Source organism: Vigna angularis, chromosome 9, assembly GCF_016808095.1.
Source record: "Vigna angularis cultivar LongXiaoDou No.4 chromosome 9, ASM1680809v1, whole genome shotgun sequence".
Lineage (NCBI taxonomy): Eukaryota > Viridiplantae > Streptophyta > Magnoliopsida > Fabales > Fabaceae > Vigna > Vigna angularis.
In genome coordinates this window covers 17777737-17796104 of record NC_068978.1, presented here as the reverse complement: position 1 = coordinate 17796104, position 18368 = coordinate 17777737, and the positions used below count along the sequence as shown (strand labels likewise).

General features: G+C 37.2%; 4 protein-coding genes across 4 annotated transcripts; 2 read left to right on the top strand and 2 right to left on the bottom strand.

The window, feature by feature from the left end:
* Positions 1 to 5009: 5009 nt before the first annotated feature.
* Positions 5010 to 7860, top strand: LOC128193899 (uncharacterized). The gene is made up of 11 exons (XM_052868090.1): positions 5010 to 5042; positions 5128 to 5483; positions 5571 to 5754; positions 5842 to 5967; positions 6067 to 6554; positions 6648 to 6729; positions 6815 to 6904; positions 6989 to 7111; positions 7200 to 7328; positions 7394 to 7462; positions 7759 to 7860. Exons 1-11 carry the CDS (start codon positions 5010 to 5012, stop codon positions 7858 to 7860), a joined length of 1782 nt encoding a protein of 593 aa, XP_052724050.1.
* A 1899-nt stretch (positions 7861 to 9759) lies between these two features.
* Positions 9760 to 10754, bottom strand: LOC108346584 (uncharacterized). Its single transcript, XM_017585654.2, has 5 exons — positions 10496 to 10754; positions 10274 to 10410; positions 10076 to 10177; positions 9913 to 9978; positions 9760 to 9822 (listed from the first exon to the last, which is right to left on the bottom strand). The coding sequence occupies exons 1-5, from the start codon at positions 10752 to 10754 to the stop codon at positions 9760 to 9762; spliced, it is 627 nt and encodes a 208-aa protein (XP_017441143.2).
* An 842-nt stretch (positions 10755 to 11596) lies between these two features.
* Positions 11597 to 14010, top strand: LOC128193898 (protein FAR-RED IMPAIRED RESPONSE 1-like). Its single transcript, XM_052868089.1, has 2 exons — positions 11597 to 13750; positions 13843 to 14010. The coding sequence occupies exons 1-2, from the start codon at positions 11597 to 11599 to the stop codon at positions 14008 to 14010; spliced, it is 2322 nt and encodes a 773-aa protein (XP_052724049.1).
* Positions 14011 to 16574: 2564 nt separating this feature from the next.
* LOC128193897 (uncharacterized) lies at positions 16575 to 17764 on the bottom strand. The gene is made up of 3 exons (XM_052868088.1): positions 17315 to 17764; positions 17085 to 17219; positions 16575 to 17000 (listed from the first exon to the last, which is right to left on the bottom strand). Exons 1-3 carry the CDS (start codon positions 17762 to 17764, stop codon positions 16575 to 16577), a joined length of 1011 nt encoding a protein of 336 aa, XP_052724048.1.
* Between the last annotated feature and the right edge of the window lie 604 nt (positions 17765 to 18368).

Below are 18368 nucleotides of genomic sequence, written 5' to 3'. Positions count from 1 at the left end.
TAGTCGATGTGAGACTTCCAACACACCCCCCTCACGCTGAGGTATATACATCTCGAGCGTGAGACTAGACATTAATGAGTAGTCCGATAACGACCCGATACCGGGTGGAACAACATGCCCTACAAACAACAAATATCACTTGGATAGACTCTAATCCGACTTTGATATCATGTTAAGAAGTAGACTTTAAGCCTAACTCAACCCTACAAAACTGGATTATAAGGTGAGGTTTGCACCCACTTATATATTATAAATTGACCTTATATCTAGTTGATGTGGAACTTCCAACATAAAGAATGAACGGTGAAAAAGGAAAGGAAACTATGAAACGAACCAAAATCGATGACGCTAGGAGATTGAAAGGCTTGAGAAGAGTTTGGCTTGGTTAATATGGTTAGTACGAGAAGGATTCGAGATGTTGTGATTCAGTGATGTGAATAACAACGATGAAGGCTGTTTGAGTGATGAGGCGACAAGAATCAAGAGGCAAGTGAATGAGCTAGGTTTTGGTGTTCGAAACTTCTCGAGGAGTAGAGAGAATGAAGATGTGGTTCGATGATGACGAGGTCTTGAAAGATAACGCAAATGAGGATGTGACCGATGAAGCTACGCGTGCCACAATGTTGAAGCAGATTGGAGGAAAAAAAAGCTTCGTGAAGGAGAGAAAAACTCATGGCTAGAGCTGTCAAAATGGGGCCAACTCGGCCCACCACGGGTTTGAGCCAGGTTGGGTTTGAAAAAATTGTATTTTTTTTATGCGAGTCAGATTTCAATCCGGCTCATTTAAACTCGGCTCATGCGGGTTGAACCCGTGGTGGGTCGGGTTGGCCCACCAACCCACCTACCTAATTTTATTCTATTAAAATTTAATTTAAAGTTTATAAAAAAATATTTATTATTTTGTTTTTGTTTGAAAAAATTATTTAAGTTCCTTATTTTCAAAATTAATTAAACACTCATATTGGGGGTGAAATTTGGGAGTGAAATTTGTTTAGATTTGAATGATAGAAATTTTACATTTTTTTTATTTAAAAAAAATTGTAATTAAGTAAGCCAGTGAACCAACCCGTTTACCCACCAACCCGTGGTGGGTCGGACCGGGTTCGAATTTTTCTGGCTCGCTAATAAATGAGCCGGGTTGGGTTGGCTCACTAAGTGATCAACCCGTGATGGGCCAGGCCGGGTCGGGTCGGGTGACCCGTTTTGACAGCTCTACTCATGACAAAAGTGGAAAATGAGAGAATGAGAGTGTGAGTGGAAAATTACTAGAGAAAGATTCCTAAGATTCTATAGCCTTTACTTTGAAGGAGGAGTTGAATATGAATTTCAAAAATTCAATTCTCATTTATCTCAAAAATAAAATACAATAATAAAGCTGGATATTTATAATAATTCATACAAGCTAAAAAAACTCATATAACATAAAAAAACACAAGTAACCCTGAAGAAGGTTTGTTAGACAATATATCATTATTTCCTCCCTCTTGAAATTTTGGATTTTATCACTTATTTTACATACTTTTTTTTTTTGTAAAATTAAGCTAAGCTTAAAATGTTTTTTAATTTGTATTATGTGAACTATTATTGATTGAAAATAACAATAGAACTTGGAAGAGATTGTGAGTGATATTGTTCTTTACCAATGTATTCCAGTTTTGATCTTCGGATTTGTTTATATAGAAAAAGTATATTTGTTGATAATAACTTGAATTTATTAATCTATAGAACAAAAAGTTATGCACATATTTCAGGAAAAGTTTTAAAAATTTCGACCTCAATCAAATCTCCACATAGCTTCCACCTCAGCCTTTTGAAATATAGACAGGGTCTAACTGACATCCAGAGGCATGTATATTTTGGACATGATGTTTAATATAAAAATAAGCATAATATATAAGAAAAAAAATCAATTAATGAAGAAATAATTTATATACATATATATAATTTAAAAACAAACATCAATAAGTTTTTATAACCTTAAATCAGGGAGGAGGAAAAAGAAAATTATCTTTAAATTTAATCATTAATTCATTCATTTATTTGCAGTGTAGAGATTTACACAAACACAAAATAACATGACACAAAAATTTAAACGTATTATCAAGATTGCATGATTGGCACTCTTCGTAGTAATGAATTTTATAATCAATTTTAAAAGGCATGGTTATACTATGTAAACTATTTTTCTGTTTGATGAAAAGACGAAAGAATTTTGTTTTGAAGTAGTTTGATTTTATACTATTTTTTTATTCAAAATTGGTTATGATAATTATTAATTTAGTTTGTTTTGAATATATTATTATTTTTCTTTTATTCTTAAAATGTTATATAAATAGTTTACGTTACCATTTAAGTTTATCTAAAAATCTAGGGATAAAGATACAAAAATATATTTGAAGAAAAACCCTAAAAGAATTATGAGTACATAAATTTCTTTGACAATTTATAAAAAACTCATAATTTTAATTTTTACACTATATATTTCAGTTAATTGTTTTGAAATTGTTAATTTTTTTTTTATAGTATGAATGTTGGTAAAGGGTGTATCTTTTTGTAAGTATTGGTTTAAGTGATGAAATGGGAAAATTATTAAATGAGCCAATAAGTGTTAGACACATGTGGTATGAGCGTGCTAAAAGCATAAACATATCTTACTGAACACCTCAACACTGAGAGTACTGTCATGGCAGTTTCTTATACAGAAATTGGCAATAATACAAAAGAAAGGCCACCATCTTGCCCATTCTCATCACAGTGTGGTGGTAATTGTTGTTATGTTCATAAGAGGTAATACATTTTTAATTAAGGTGTGACAGTGATAATGGAAGAAAAATACAAAACTATCAAAACCTAGCTATTCAATCTTAAAAGGGTGCATGTATGGACCTAAAACAAATTATTAAAGGAGTAATGTCTGAGCTGTTCAGAATGTTACTGTTCTGTCACTTCCAACATCCTCAATATTCTTTGAAGGAAAAAGTGAGTGTTTATCATGATTTTGATTATCTCCTTCAAACAAGAGACTTTCTTTTTGAAACCTAAGAGAAAAAATTTATATATCAATCCACACCAATTTATGAGATGTTGTTCTAGATTAATTATAATAGTTTGAGTTCAAATTTTACACAACTGGTTTAAATTCTTTTTGTATTAAAGATAATGATCTTATTCTCCTTGAACAATATTTTTTATTTTTTTTGTTATGAAGTAGTGTGCTTTATAAAAAAATTTGTAAGACTTAATTCTAATTTTATCTTTAAAAAACATTTTGCAAAAAGGAAGGCAGAAATTATAAAATTGTAAAACTTCATTTTAATTTTATCTTTAAAAAACATTTTGGAGAAAGGAAGGAAGAAAAAAAAAAGGATGATTTGAAGTGCTTTAAGTCTTGATTTCTAAACAATGTGAAACTATTATATGTGATAAAAATAGTATTATATATATATATATATATATATATATATATATATATATATATAAGTTTTTTAAATTTTAAAAAAAAAACACGTAATTTTAATATATACACAATAAAATAACCAAATTAAAGATTTTTTTTTAATTTGAAGAATAAAACTATATATTTTCTTAAATTTCAAGAGACAAAAAAGTATAGTTAAACTTTATTCTTTAATCTCAAACAATAAAATATAGAAAATGAGAAATTAAAATGATTTTTTAACAAAAATAGATCATGGTTCTAAAATTTAAAGAATAAAAGCATATAGACATTTAAACGAAATAAAGAAAAAATAGTACAGCATGTGATTGTGGAGGTACATGGGAAAAATAGTTAATTAGTGATTTCCATTTATATTAATGAATAATGTAGCATTATAAGATATTATTGTTTGGTTCCACTATTGAGTGACATGCCCATTAAGCAGTGTCCAATGGCACATTACCCACTTATTTGATTGTCTTGGTGAACACCTCACAAGCCACTATGGTTAGGTTGTGACAGAGTTTATTAAGAATTATGTTTTAGAATGTGATGTCATGTGTGCCTTACAAAATTGACATATCTGAGATAGATAATATAATTTTAAATTGAAAACTGTTATATTATATTTTATCTCATTAATTGTAATTAACTTTTTTAGTTTCCATTGTCTTCTTCTACTCACATCCCTGTCAGTGTTCCCATGGAGTGGAATGCCAGATCAATGGGATCATTAAAAAAGTACCTCATGCTTGGTTGGACCATAACACTATTATAACTCCACGGTTATGCCAACCTTATGTACTTTAATAATGTTCATAACATTTTGGAAAATGATACTCAGACAACGTTTTTTGACAACATTTCGACACAGGATACGTGTCAGCGTTTGAGTGGTTGAGGGTTTTGCATGAAAAAGCTGCTGCGTTCTGAGAAAGTCAGATGAAACCTGCTGCAACGCTGACGTGGCACGGGCAGGGGCAGATGGGGTGTGCGTTTCAAATTTGAATTTTATTTCCTCAATGCGAAGCGGGCGCGAACAACCAAAACGCGACTTCTGTGACCTAGACAGAGAAGCGAGAGAGTTGGAGAAAGGAGGGATCACGAGAAAGAGAGACAGACCGAGTCCGCGCCGGAGTCCCGCCGTCCACTGTTGAAGGCCGTCTCGGAGAGATCCAACGCCTCCAGCCCGTTCCGTTTGACGGCGCCGCAGCTCCTTCGTCGAGCGCTCGACGCGAACACGGCAGCCTGTGTCGTCCGTTCCGGCCCTGCGACCAAGGGAGGCGTTGAAGGTATCGCTTCGTCCCAGGTGGTGCCGTCCCTGTCCCGGAGTGCCGCCGGACGTTCGCCGGAGTCTCGCCGGAGTGTGGGCTGTCACACATTTGTCCAAAAAGAGGGGTTTTCCGCCACGCGTCGTCTTCACTGAAGGTTGGTTTGCTTTTTGATTTTTCAGTGGAATACATGGATCATGTTGTTATTGGATTGGATTTGGTGTTCTTCTGTTGGATTTTTTATACAACTGTTCTGGTTAATCTTACACTGTTGCTGTAATTGTGTTCGATTCGTAGTCATGGATTGCAATAACGAAGAAGGTTACAAGAATGTAAGTAAATTTAACAATACGAAAAGTTTAACCTTTCTTTCAAAACAGGGTATAATGGTTTTAATTGTTTGAAAATGAATTGTAGTTGCGGTTGCGGGCATGGAGTGACACAAAACCGATAGTGGACCTTAATTCCATACTAGGCGACAGTCATAGGACACGGATCGAAATGACTCCGTTCAAGTGGTGTGTTTATATGAACGGTCCAATTGACTTCTGCAGTCCTTTGTTGAAGGAAATGGTTAGACGTTGGGTTAGCCGCAACTCATCTTTTGTTTTGAAGCAAACAATGGTACCATTTACAGTAGGCGATGTTTGCATGGGTTTAGGATTGGGTGTTGGGGGTTTAGATGTAAATTTTGATGATGACTTTGATGCTGTTGTTTGTCATGAATTTTCGTCAAAGTCATTGACTGTAAAAGATGTCATAAATAGGATAAAGTTGTTAATAGAAAATAATGAGACGGATGTTGATTGTGTATGTCGTTTGTATATTTTAGTTTGTTTTATTGTTTTCTACTTTCCTAGACATTCAAAGGCAGTTAGTAACATGCCTTTTAGAGTATTAGATAACATTGATAATTTGTACCAATATAATTGGGCAAAAGCTGTGCACACATTTGTCCTAAATAGTTTAGGAAATGCTTCAAGGAAGATAAGGCAAGGTCACATGAGGGACCTCGGTCTTAGTGGGAATGTTGCCGTGCTGCAGGTAAGAAATTCAATATTTTATTACGTTTGATGTGGGCATAATTTGTTTATTATATGATTAATGATTTGGTGAATAATTTTTTGTTAGCTATGGGCGGTCGAACGTTTGGGTTTAGCGGACGGTGCACATGACATTGTCTTCCCGCGAATAATGAATTGGCGTTCGGTTAAGTTAAGGTGTAACAAAATAGAGGAAATCTTTAAACGGAAAGAGGTAAGTTAGGTGTTATTTTAATTGACAATTTTTTGATATGTAGTACATGAATTGTGTATTTTTGTTATTAAATGATTACTTACATAAGGATGTTCATAGATATGTTGGGAGTGGTTTTTGCGGGACGAGGACCGTCAAAACCCAATGATTTGTGCGGCCCTTCATTTGGAAGAAGGGTCAATAGCGGAAGATGATGGAGATCACTTAGGATTAAGTTGGGAACAAGTGCTGATGAAGAAAATTGAAGACAACCAAAGAAAAATGGTTGCAATGGATAAAGATTTGAGAAGTTTGGCTACATTGGTCGGTGTTGGGAAGGAAGATTATGAGAAAGGGAACGATGGTAAAGAAGAGGGTGGTGATGTTCATGGTCATGGTGGGGCAGGGGAATGTTTTCAAACATTCACGTATAGTGATGTGGGTGGTTGTTGCTCAGGACTGAAGGATGACGTTGAGGACGTAATGGATATTGGACCTGTTGTAAGCACTGTGCCACTACATGATGACACTGATGATGATGATAATTTATTGAATGTAGATCGAACACAGTTGTACAACATGGTGATTCCGTTTAAACTTCCTTGGAGGTAATGAATTTCTCACTTTGACAATTCTTAAATTCCATTTATTAATAGTGTGATGATGAAACATGTTGACTTATGTCATATTTTTGTTTGAAGGGTTGTTTCTGAAATTTCCGGTCAAACATTTGGAACCGAAGACTGTTATTCTTTTGGACCTAGGATGCAGGTTGGCAACACGGTAATAATGAAATTTGATGTGTGAATTTATGATTTATTTTATGTGATTTGAATTGTATAGTATTAAGAAGTTGTTGGTTCTGTAGGGGATTTTGTTTGCCACATCAGTGTTCATGTTCTTTGAAAGAAGGACCACTGGAGTAGTTAAAAGGATCTGTTTTAGTCCATTATATGCGGTAGGTTAAAATATTAGTTGTTTTATGCTCCTAATAATCTATTAACATGACAAATGAAAAGCTAACCGTGTGACTTCCTTGCAGACCCATGTTTTAATTGAGTCAAGAAAGAGAAAGAGTATTCGGAAAGTTTGGACATTGAATGACTACTCTCACTACTTCCCGTCTAATATCATCGGATTTGATGACATTGTTAATGCCGAATTTGTTAGTGCAATTACATTTCATTTAAGTTATTTGGAGAGTATGTTTTTGGTTAGGAGTAGTTGATGGTGTGATATTATTTTTGTTGTAGTTGTTTGTCCCAATTATCCATGATGGCCATTGGTGGTGCTACGCTGTGAAGATTCCATCATTGGAAATGTTTGCACTGGACTCTTTTGGGCACAAAAGAAAGGAACGACAAAAGATTGACAATGTCATTGTATGTATAGTAATTGATGTTTACTTTGTGATTCCAAATTTATAAGGGAAGTTTGTTGTTTCCAGGCACATAATCTTGCATTGCTTTTTGGACATTTGTTCAATTGTGCGGAAGAGAACAAACCATCATTGGAGGTACAACACTTGCATACTCCAATCCAACCAAACAAGTATGTTTGTAATTTTCATTTATTGAAGTATAATATTTTATTGTATAATTCATATGTTAAATATGATAGTGACGTTGTTGGACTTGTTTTGATGTAGTTTTGATTGTGGAGTAATTGTTTTGAAAGTTATGGAGTTGTGGGATGGCATTGACAAATATGAAAGAAAGACAATGCCCAGTAAGCTGTCTATATGTCTATGTTGTGCGTGGTTGATAAAAAACTTGCATTGGATTAATGTTTTGTGCATTATTGTGTTGGCAGGAAGAACTACAACAATTTAGGGAGAATTATGTATGTCAATGGATTTTGGATGTGGACAACGTCCGGAGGAATGAAGTCTTGGAAGATTTAGGCATGTTGTAGAATGCAGGGGATTAATGATGTTTGAACAGTTGTTGATACATTTTAATTTATGTATTGGTTGCACATCCAATCTGAAATTTGTAAATTTTGAGAAGGAAATTTATTTGGTAGCTAAAATTAAGTGATTTGAACTTATTTGACTTTGACGTGCAAAACGTTTTATCCAGGTACGTATTGGTCCTGTGTGTCCAAAGAATTATGGCAAAGTAAGGACTTATTTTGACTTTCGTAACAGTTGTGGTCCTGCAGCTGGACCGTGACCAATTGAGGTTGGTGTGGGACGCTTTTGTTAATAAAATGACTAATCATTGTATCGAAGTGAATGACAAACACAAGCAATGAGGGAGAATGTTAGCGCCTGCCCAGTTCAAAGGGAGGAGCAGGATGAACGAACGAGAAGGGGGGGACAAACACAGTTGAGCGAGCGGATGGAGGACGAGCGTCCTGAGCGAGTGGAGGTAAGAAGGAGTGCAGACGAGCGTCCTGAGCGACGAGCGAGGACGAGCGTCCTCACCGAGTGGAGGTAAGAAGGAGTGCGGACGAGCGTCCTGAGCGACCACCGAGGACGAGCGTCCTGTGCGATTGGAGGTAAGAAGGACTGCGGACGAGCGTCCTCAGGGACGACCGAGGACGAGCGTCTTGAGCGAGTGGAGGTAGAAAGAAGGGCTGAACGAGCGTCCTCAGCGACGACCGAGGACGAGTGTCCTGATGGGAGTGGACGCAAGAAGGGCTGAACGAGCGGAGCGACACGACATTAGGCACCCGTAAATGAATGTGCTGTACGCAGTTGACCTTTCTGTGCAAAAAGTTATATCTAAGTCCCCACTTCTGTACCCTGTGGTACCCGTTGTGGTGGTCCAGTATAAGCGTTACCAATTGATCTTCCAATGGCACGAATTTGTTAATAAATTAAGAAAGAATTGTTTCCAACTTGAAGACAAACAGAACGAATGATATGTGAGCACATCAGGCACCCGTAAATGACTGTGGTCTACGCAGTTGACCTTTCTGTGCAAAAACTTATACGTAAGTCCCCACTTATTTACCCTGTGGTACCCGTTCTGGTGGTGCAGTATAAGCGTTACCAATTGAGCTTCCAGTGCCACGAATTTGTTAATAAATTAAGAAATAATTGTTTCCAAATTCAAGACAAACAGAACGAATGATATGTGAGCACATTAGGCACCCACTTATTTACCCATTCATGACTGTGGTCTACGAAGTTGGCATGTCTGTGCTTAAAGTGAAACTTAAGTACCCACTAATTTACCCATTCATACCAGTGGAGATGATTAAAAAATGTTTTCCAAAATACGTACAAGTCGAACACATTAGCCAAACTTTAATTAAAACAGCATGACGGAAAACAGAATGTGCGTAAATGTTTAACAAGAAAACGTTCGCATCAGGGACTAACAAGTTTCCTTAGTATGTCGTCTATTTCGTTTGATGAAGTGGGGTTTTGTGGGATGATTAGGACGGACGACTTGGTTGTTGGGTATGTTGTCCTTGCATACAGGCCTTCTAGATATGAATTCAGCTCAATTTGTTTGACATGAACGATGTCGGATGGATCCAATAGCAAATGCTGAAAGCAAAGCAAGGGTAGGTAAGGTGGGTGACAATGATGTCGAACGTAAATTATGGTTATTCATTTCTTTCATTTGTGAATAGGTAACCTTCATTGATATTGAAATAAGTGCATACAGTACGTTACAAAACATAACTAATATTTATGTTAATTAATGGTTCAAATACAAACATAAAGTCAATTTGTAAACGCTCATCAATCTTCCATGGTGGTTGTTGTTTTATTATTAGAGCGAGAAGAACCAGCCTTTTCAGATGGACCAACATCTTTGTCTTTGTTGTTGTTTTCGGCACATGGGTTGGGTCGAATCACAGGTCTTGATGAAGGTTAAGTAGTTCCTCAGTTGGAGGACCTATGTCAGCTTTGAAGACCTACACATTGGTTAAAATCAATTTAACAATACGACGGCCGTACGTAAACAACAAAATAATTAAGATTAACTTATGAGTTGACCATATTACCTTAACAATGTTCCGGACTGTTATATTCAAATAGTAAATCCTGCCAAAAGGACTCAATGCACCTACCTGTGCGTAAAGACATGTATAACATTTTAAAACAAGGAATAAGTTGACGTGGTCCATGATTCTTAAAGGTTATAATTAGAAGTTGTAGTAGGTTTACACTTTGCAATAATAACACAGCACCAACTCCTATATCGGGCCCAAACTCTGGATGCAGAAGGACTTTGTTGTGAACCGAAGCAGACAATGAGGTACTTTGATCCTGTTAGGAAGGAAAACCAAAGAAGTTAACATACCACGCTTTTAACAAAGTTAACAATGTAGACAGTGTGGTAGTTCAATCATGTTAGTGATAGACCTTGACAACAATTTTCATGTCACCCAATCCATTTGGGTTGCACTCTTTAACAATGCATGCTACAAACGGAAGGACATGCATTGACTTAACGCGTTCTAGCTGGGTGACGTTGTTAATGTTGCCATCTTCTACAAGTCCTGCAAACAATATCATACCATTCTTATTCAAAACATTAAACATTTAAACTATATAACCGTCTCCACTGATTATGAAAAAGTTGACCATGGTGTTTAATGAACTTCTCAGCCCATATCCAAGGATTAGATTTGAAATCTCGATCAAATGTTGCCTTTGCAATGTCATTAACAAATTCCTGTGTTGACTTAGGTTCATCTGTTTGCCTGTTTAGCATGGCCGCTTGTACATTTGCAGTAGGTCCTGGTATCAACGTTGCAGTTGAGTTGCACTTTTTTAAGAATGCTTTGAGATCACTGTCGTCTATATCGAGTCCCTCCCATGGCTCCATTCTTTCAAACTGCATCGTTGAAAACGAATTAGGTTATGCATGGCCCAAGGGGAAAACAATAAACTTGTAGTTAAAGGATCACCAACTGTACCTGACGTCGAAACTACTTTGAAGAGGTATGCCAATAGGAAATCGAAAGCTGTATTATATAGAGGAATATAATATTATAATATTGACTTAAATGGCCATAATTACACTTCAAACTTTTTTCACTGAACTGACGTAGGGAAAAGTTAACAATTGAATAATGATATAATAATATTATATTCCTATTTTGAAATGACGTTTGTCCAGCTAAAACCCTTAATTGGCTTGTCATGCAATTAATGTGTAGGCGTTCCAGCGGATGGAGTTTCCCGCCCATCCACGAACTTCCATTTAATGCAGTATAAAGCGAAATAAACCCGGGCTTTTGTCATTCAAGAATTACAGTCTATGGCCGAAAGCAACAGCTTCCGTGTATGAAGTTGGTAAGACATTGAAGAGCATTTAATCCCCAGGAGCTTGGCCGTTGGACCTTGGTGGGATATTGAAGGCCATTTATTGAAGCGGTTGTGAAAGGACGTTCCTTCTCTTAGTAAGTTAATGTTTTACTGATTTCAAATGTTATGCCTTGTATTAAACAGTTATGTTATGGTTGATTGAACAAAGAAAAATATTGGCTTTTGTTGTTACAATATTGTTTGAAAGTTACAAATACAACAAATTTGTCGTTATCAGAAAGTGTGGGCATGAACATTAGTGGTGCCGGAATATGAAATATGTTTTTCTGAAGTTTTAATGATTGATTTCATTAACCTTTGACGTCCATGTGATGTTGGACTAGGCGTTGCTTTTGAATGTGTTTGTCACGTATTATGGCGTGTGAAGAAGTACCTTGTGCGGTGAACAACGACTCCAATCAGAATGTGGACGATATTGTCCCTAAAATTCATATGTGGTTTGATACAATTGAAGAGGTTAAAAGTTTTTACACTGACTATGCTGTGAGGAGTGGTTTTGGTGTTCGGATAAGGACTTCTAGGAGAAATAAGAACAACGACTTAATCTTCGTTAAATTAGTTTGCTCTAGGGAAGGGAAGTACCTAACTTCCATTGCTCCAGAATGGAAAACCCAGCCAACTCAGAAAAACCAATGTCCAGCTGGAATAAGTGTTGTTATGAAAGAAGGAAGATGGCAGGTCAGAACAGTTGTTATTGAACACAGCCATGACATGTGTCCAAATAACTCCAACCTTATACGTGGTAATCGAAGAATTAATATGCATGCGAAGCACACCCTTAATATGAATGATAATTCTGGTGTTCGCATTAACAAAAGTTTCATATCTTTGGTCAATGAGGCCGGTGGGTTTGAAAATATGCAATTCGTGGAACGTGATGCCCGTAATTACATTGGACAGCAGAGAAGAGCTCTTTGTAAGGAAGGTGATGGCCAAACACTTTTAAGATATTTTTCAAGAATGAGAGAATTAAACAATGATTTTTTCTATGATATGGAAATGGACGACGACAACCGAATAAGCAGTGTCTTTTGGGCCGATGCACGAAGTCGCGCAACATGTGTAGATTTTGGTGATGTTGTGTCGTTTGACACAACCTACCTAACAAACAAATATGATATGCCATTTGCACAATTTGTTGGTGTTAATCATCATGGTCATTCAATATTACTGGGCTGTGCTTTGATTTCTGCAGAGGACACTAGGACATTCACATGGTTATTTTCAACTTGGCTTAGATGTATGTCAAACAAGGCTCCTGAAGGTATCGTCACTGATCAATGCAAGGCAATGTCCAATGCCATAAATCTTGTGTTTCCAAACACAAAACACCGTTGGTGCTTGTGGCACATAATGAAAAAAATACCTGAGAAGTTGCAAGGCTACAAATGCTATAAAGCAATCAAAAGTGAACTTAAGAGGCTTGTGTATGACACAGTCAGTTATGAAGAATTTGAGTTAGGCTGGGCAAATTTGATGTCATGTCAAGGGTTAGAGAATAATGATTGGCTAAATTCATTGTATGCAGATAGACAACGATGGGTTCCTTGTTATATGAAACATCAATTTTGGGCGGGAATGTCAACGACCCAACGAAGTGAGGGCATGAATGCATTCTTTGATGGATTCATAAATTCAAGTACAACACTTCAACAATTTGTGCACCAGTACGATAACGCCCTGCGACAAAAAGCGCAAAAAGAACTTGAGGCCGATTTTTCTTCAATGAATACGACTCTACCATGCGGATCTCAATCTCTTATTGAAAGACAATACCAAACCGAGTACACACAGGCCAAATTTGTGGAAGTTCAAAACGAATTTCGGTCACGCATGAACTGCTTCATTAAAAACATCACAAAAGAAGGTACAATAACTAGGTACACTGTTAAAGAAGACGTCATATGGGAGGGTGAGTGTCGTTCAAAATTTCATGTAGTAGTGTTTGATCCTGTGACAACCTACAGTCACTGCAGTTGCCAACTATTTGAGTTTAGGGGAATCTTGTGTAGACATTCGTTATTGGTCCTAGGGCAGGAAGATGTGCGTAATGTACCAACAAAATATGTTTTGCGTAGGTGGAGCAAAAACGTCCGTAGAAGACATACTCTCATTAAAGCATCTTACACCAACAACATTGAAGACAGTAAGATGCAAAGGTACCAAGCTTTGTGTAAGCGTTTCTATGACATCGCAGAGGTTGCTTGTGATTCTGAGACTGCATCTGATAACTTGCTGTCGGATTTAAACTGTATAGCCAAAACTTTGGGTGTATGTACATCAACGACATTGTCGATGGTGAATGACGCCTCTCACATGGATGGACGTCTGCATGGTAATGAAGACGTTCGACCTAGTTCTGAAATTGACGGCATACTTGTGCGCAGTCCTGTAGCTGTCAAACGCAAAGGCCGACCCAGGACAAAAAGGTTGCAATCAACAGTTGAAAAAATTACAAAAAAGAAAAAGTCCCATGCTACTAAAACCAAACATGCAAGGAATTCCAATGTGAGTAACAGACACACATTTCGTTTGTTTGGATGTACTTTCTTAGTAATCAACTTCATTGATTTAAACCTTAACTACTACTGTTATATCAGGATACAAGTAACCAAGACATAACGGACGTCCACAATGTTCAGGAACTTCCAAATGAGGATATGTTTCAATCTCAAGTCACCCAATCAGAATTCATGTCTTTATTGACATCCGGAGAATACATCGTTCACAATGATGAGTTTTCACCAAATACTTATACACACCTTTAACCCATGCACTGTGGGTATAAACTTATTTTTTGGGGTATGTGTGGTGTTGAATATTATGTGTGTCCTTACATTGAAATAAATAACATTAATATAGTAATTGGTTACATTTATTTTTCATGAATATGGTTACTGAGGAATGTTTAATACCGAAACGTGTGTTGAATACCGAACGCTGTCCACATGAATTCGCATAACGCTAAGCATGGACAGCGAACGTCCTCCAAAACGAACGTCAACGAACGAACGTCAACGAACGAGCGTCAACGAACAACCGTCAACGAACCACCGCTAAATCACTACCCACTCTTCAGTTCAACCTTCCACTTACGCGGACCACTACAAAACGTGCGTTAACGAAATATTCTTATTCCGACAACGTTCGTTGTCAATGTTAATAGCGTTCGTTCTTAATGTGGTTTTTATTCCTCTGTTATCCATTTAATGTACCCCAACCACGTTATTTAATGTACCCCAACCACCACGTCATAAACTATAACGACTCATTTATTATGAAATAAATGGTTGTTGAAACGGTTCAACACATTTACTGCTTCGTGGAACGGACTGAAATTGCACATCTCCCAATGCCATTCAACGTTCTTGTAACCAACCAATTAATTCACTCTACCAATTCATTGGACACGTCTAACGGTGCACTGTTCTGACTTTTCGTGAAACCTCTTCATTGTGTATATATATTTGTGGTTTAGGGTTCGGTAAATGGAAACAGGCAAACATATTGGTTTTGCTATTTCAAGTTATGGCTGCCTCAACCTCCGCTCTAACATTACGAGTGTTGTGGAAATTTGGATCCATCCACTTTTCTCATTCGGTAAGCATGTTCTTCTTAATTAATTTCTTCTCATGAAAGTGACCTTATACTTGGATAAAACTTGTGCAGGACATTGGGTACGTTGATAGGCACTTTGCTGCGGCCTTTCAAAATGAATTAGGACCGACATGGTCCTTGCTCGACAACAATGGTCACACGCATGTGGTGACTTATAACATGGATACCGTCAATCCAAGAATAACTAATGGTTGGGGTCAAATGAGAAACATATACCCTGAAAGATTGAACGATTCCCACATAAGCTTCCACTATGTGGGTAATAATAATTTCCATATCACCATATATTTCGGTGCTTGCTCCCAAGAGCGTAGGGAATCCTTCATTTATGATGGTACCAATTATCCTGATACGTCATTGTTTTCGGTGAAGTTGACAAAATCACAAGCACGGGGAAGTCATTTGGTACGTCGTCACTATTTTTTTTTTTGTAACATATAGTTGTCATAAATTGGACAATGTGATTTACTTCATTTTTGTTACTGCCACAGGACTTGCAAATTGCATTTGGGAATCTTATCCGGAGCAAAGGCTTGACACAGGTTATGCTCCTTGGACAGAAGGACGGCGTCATGTGTAGTGTTTTGGTGTCTGTCACTCGCAATTCCACAAAGTTTGGCAAAGGATGGAAGGAATTTTGCACGGAATATGGGTTGAAGGAGGGAGACGTGCTAGTCTTTGAGGTTAACAATCTTGGAAATGACATTTTAGTTGAAGTTTATATTAATGGATGTCCCTGTACTGTGATACATCCAATCTCAGTGTAAACCATAATGTACATTACGAATTCATGTTACTGTTTTTGAATTTTTATGATCTAATGAAAATGCAATTATTACTTATTTCTGTCAACCACGTTGGTCTTCATACAATTGATGTACTTCAACTTCAATAATTTTGACTTAACTTCATTTGTTAAGGTAAAAAATAATAAATTAATTAATTCATTAAAACCATTGCAAAAAAACATTTGTTGTCAAAATGATCACTAATATTTCCCATTTACTGAATAAGATAGTCATAAATATTGAGAAGTAAATAAGGTACTATAATTTTCTTAACGATTTACACATGAAAACTGTTAGGGCCTGGCGAGTTTACGAGAGAAGAAGATATAGGAGGGGGAGAGAAGGGGACCGGACGGTAGAGGACAGTGGCCGAACGTTTCAAAGCGAGCGGAGCAAGGACGAGCGTCCTGAGCGACCGGAGCATGGACGAGCGTCCTGAGCGAGCGCAGTAAGGACGACCGTCCTGAGCGACCGGATCAAGGACGAACGTCCTGAGCGAGCGCAGCATGGACGACCCTCCTGAGCGAGCGGAGCATGGACGACCGTCCTGAGCGAGCCTACCAAGGACGAGCGTCCTGACCAACTGGAGGTAACAGGAAAGGTATGACGAGCGTCCTCACCGAGAACCGACGACGAGCGTCCTCAGCGACTCCAAGCAGCAAGGGCGGAACGACCGGAAGGAGGACGAGCGTCCTGGACAAGTGACAGTACGATTAGCGGGAAACTCGGGGGACGCTCCTCAGGATATTATAGTAGTAAATATAGTACCAATGTTAATAAAGGACGAACCTAGGGTTTACGGCACGTTTTTGATAGGCATAATTACCAATGTTTTCAAAATTAAAACAACTATTTCAACATGATTCCAAACATGATAACATTATCTAAAACTGAAATTCGTAATGTAATACAATTTACTCAGGTACTCATTTATTTCTTCTAACACCTGCAGTATAAGGACTTCTTTTGACGACACTCTTAACCCGTATTCGGGGTTGCGCTTTCATACGATCATACATTCCGCTTTGTTGCATTTTAAATCCACGTTCAGCCACAGGGGTTTGCTGGTCATGCTGAACCGGTGTACTTTGACAACCATGTTCACGTCCCCACACCGGTTCTTCCACAAATTCTTCATTCTTATCTTCATTTTTTGCTTGAACCAACTTTCTTAAATCGTTAATACTACTTTGCATGTCCGCGATTACCCGTGTTTGTTCTTCTACAACAAAAAGTAATTTTTCCTTATCTCCTCTGTTTTGCTTCTTAAATGGAATACCAAATTTCTCACAAGCGTCTTTCACCATACCATAACAAAGCTCCTCTTTGGACACACCAACATCAATAACAACCTGCAATGTCATTAACAATTTTTGTTTCATAATAACACAAATCATAAATAACTTTGCACCTTCCTGTAATCAACAACTACTCACCGATCCCTTTGCCAAAGCACTTTTCATAAACTTATCCCCAATATTGATATCAATCCAGTTCAACAACCTTGGGAATTTTGTTACCCGTGTACTGTAAATGGACTTCGATGTCACAAAATGGTGACAAAACCATACCTGCAAATGTTAAATCCATCAACTAAGACAATAAAAATTATTCAAACAATAAACAATGATTGTCTTTCACTAACAATTACATAACAAACACGTACCTGCAACAGGTAAGCACATCCTTGAACATGAATATGGCTTTTGGTTGTTTCATTCTTCATTGTTGTTGAAGCAGCACACACACTTTCAACAAAGTACTGAAAAACTAAACTGCCCCAATTGTACCTAGGCACACTCCCAAACTCCGAAACAAGGTCAAATATGATTGGGAATACTACTCCACTTCGATTCGGAACCAAGAACTCTGATATGCCTACCAATATATACAAACTGCAAAAATGTTCTATTGGAAAATTTTGATGTTCCTCTAACAAAAACTCATATACCATCCTGACATCCACTTTCCCCTCAGGGAAGTACTCCCTACAAACACTACGATGCCCAACTTTATTTAAATCTATCGCTTCACCAACAACAGGCAACCCTAACGACAGACACACATCAAATTCGGTAAACTTAATAACTTTGCCCCCAAAATAAAACCCACTCATGCTATCTACCCATTCACCACACAACTTAGATAACAAATTCCTACCTATCTTAATAGAACTTGGCAAGTATAACAACCAACCAAAAACACTCTTCTCAATGTATCCCTTTTGCTCAATAGTCAACCGTTCGTTCAGAACACCTATCATCTTGCTTCTGCAGTAGTGTCTGAACACTAACTGCATAGGAAGTCATGCTTACTAATTATATACAGTCAAACAACATATGTATGCAAATCAAATACAATCCTACGTACCTTCTTCGTTCTATCACTTCCTTTGTCACTTTGTTCACCACGTTCTTCCTCCATCACACTACAGCAACACAAAAACTTAAATTACATTACACCAACACAATGAACTAAAACAATAAATTGGAAATCATAACAAACATTGTCAGCATATGTTAAAACACAACAAAATATAATTCTCATTTATGAATGCGTATAATTCGTGCCACATAAAACAACATTTTCAAACAATCATGCTACAGGAACAGAACTGGGTACCTGGGTGACAGTTTATGCTCACAATGGCCAACAACTTCCACATTGAATGATTTGTGGGGTGGCTTGTTTGTTTTCCCACATTTCACCTACTTCTAAGC

Bases quoted from the DNA above. Each gene is read 5' to 3' on its own strand.
- LOC128193899 (XM_052868090.1), top strand. From the start codon at position 5,010: ATGGATTGCAATAACGAAGAAGGTTACAAGAAT. The intron at 5,755-5,841 runs GTAAGAAATTCA...ATTTTTTGTTAG, and splicing joins GGAATGTTGCCGTGCTGCAG to CTATGGGCGGTCGAACGTTT. The intron at 6,555-6,647 runs GTAATGAATTTC...TTTTGTTTGAAG, and splicing joins CCGTTTAAACTTCCTTGGAG to GGTTGTTTCTGAAATTTCCG.
- LOC108346584 (XM_017585654.2), bottom strand. From the start codon at position 10,754: ATGCAGTTTGAAAGAATGGAGCCATGGGAGGGACTCGATATAGACGAC. The intron at 9,979-10,075 runs GTAAACCTACTA...CTTTACGCACAG, and splicing joins CTGTGTTATTATTGCAAAGT to GTAGGTGCATTGAGTCCTTT. The intron at 9,823-9,912 runs GTAATATGGTCA...ACCAATGTGTAG, and splicing joins CAGTCCGGAACATTGTTAAG to GTCTTCAAAGCTGACATAGG.
- LOC128193898 (XM_052868089.1), top strand. From the start codon at position 11,597: ATGGCGTGTGAAGAAGTACCTTGTGCGGTGAACAACGACTCCAATCAG. The intron at 13,751-13,842 runs GTGAGTAACAGA...CTGTTATATCAG, and splicing joins AACATGCAAGGAATTCCAAT to GATACAAGTAACCAAGACAT.
- LOC128193897 (XM_052868088.1), bottom strand. From the start codon at position 17,764: ATGAGTGGGTTTTATTTTGGGGGCAAAGTTATTAAGTTTACCGAATTT. The intron at 17,220-17,314 runs GTACGTGTTTGT...TAACATTTGCAG, and splicing joins GATGTGCTTACCTGTTGCAG to GTATGGTTTTGTCACCATTT. The intron at 17,001-17,084 runs GTGAGTAGTTGT...ATGACATTGCAG, and splicing joins GTGCTTTGGCAAAGGGATCG to GTTGTTATTGATGTTGGTGT.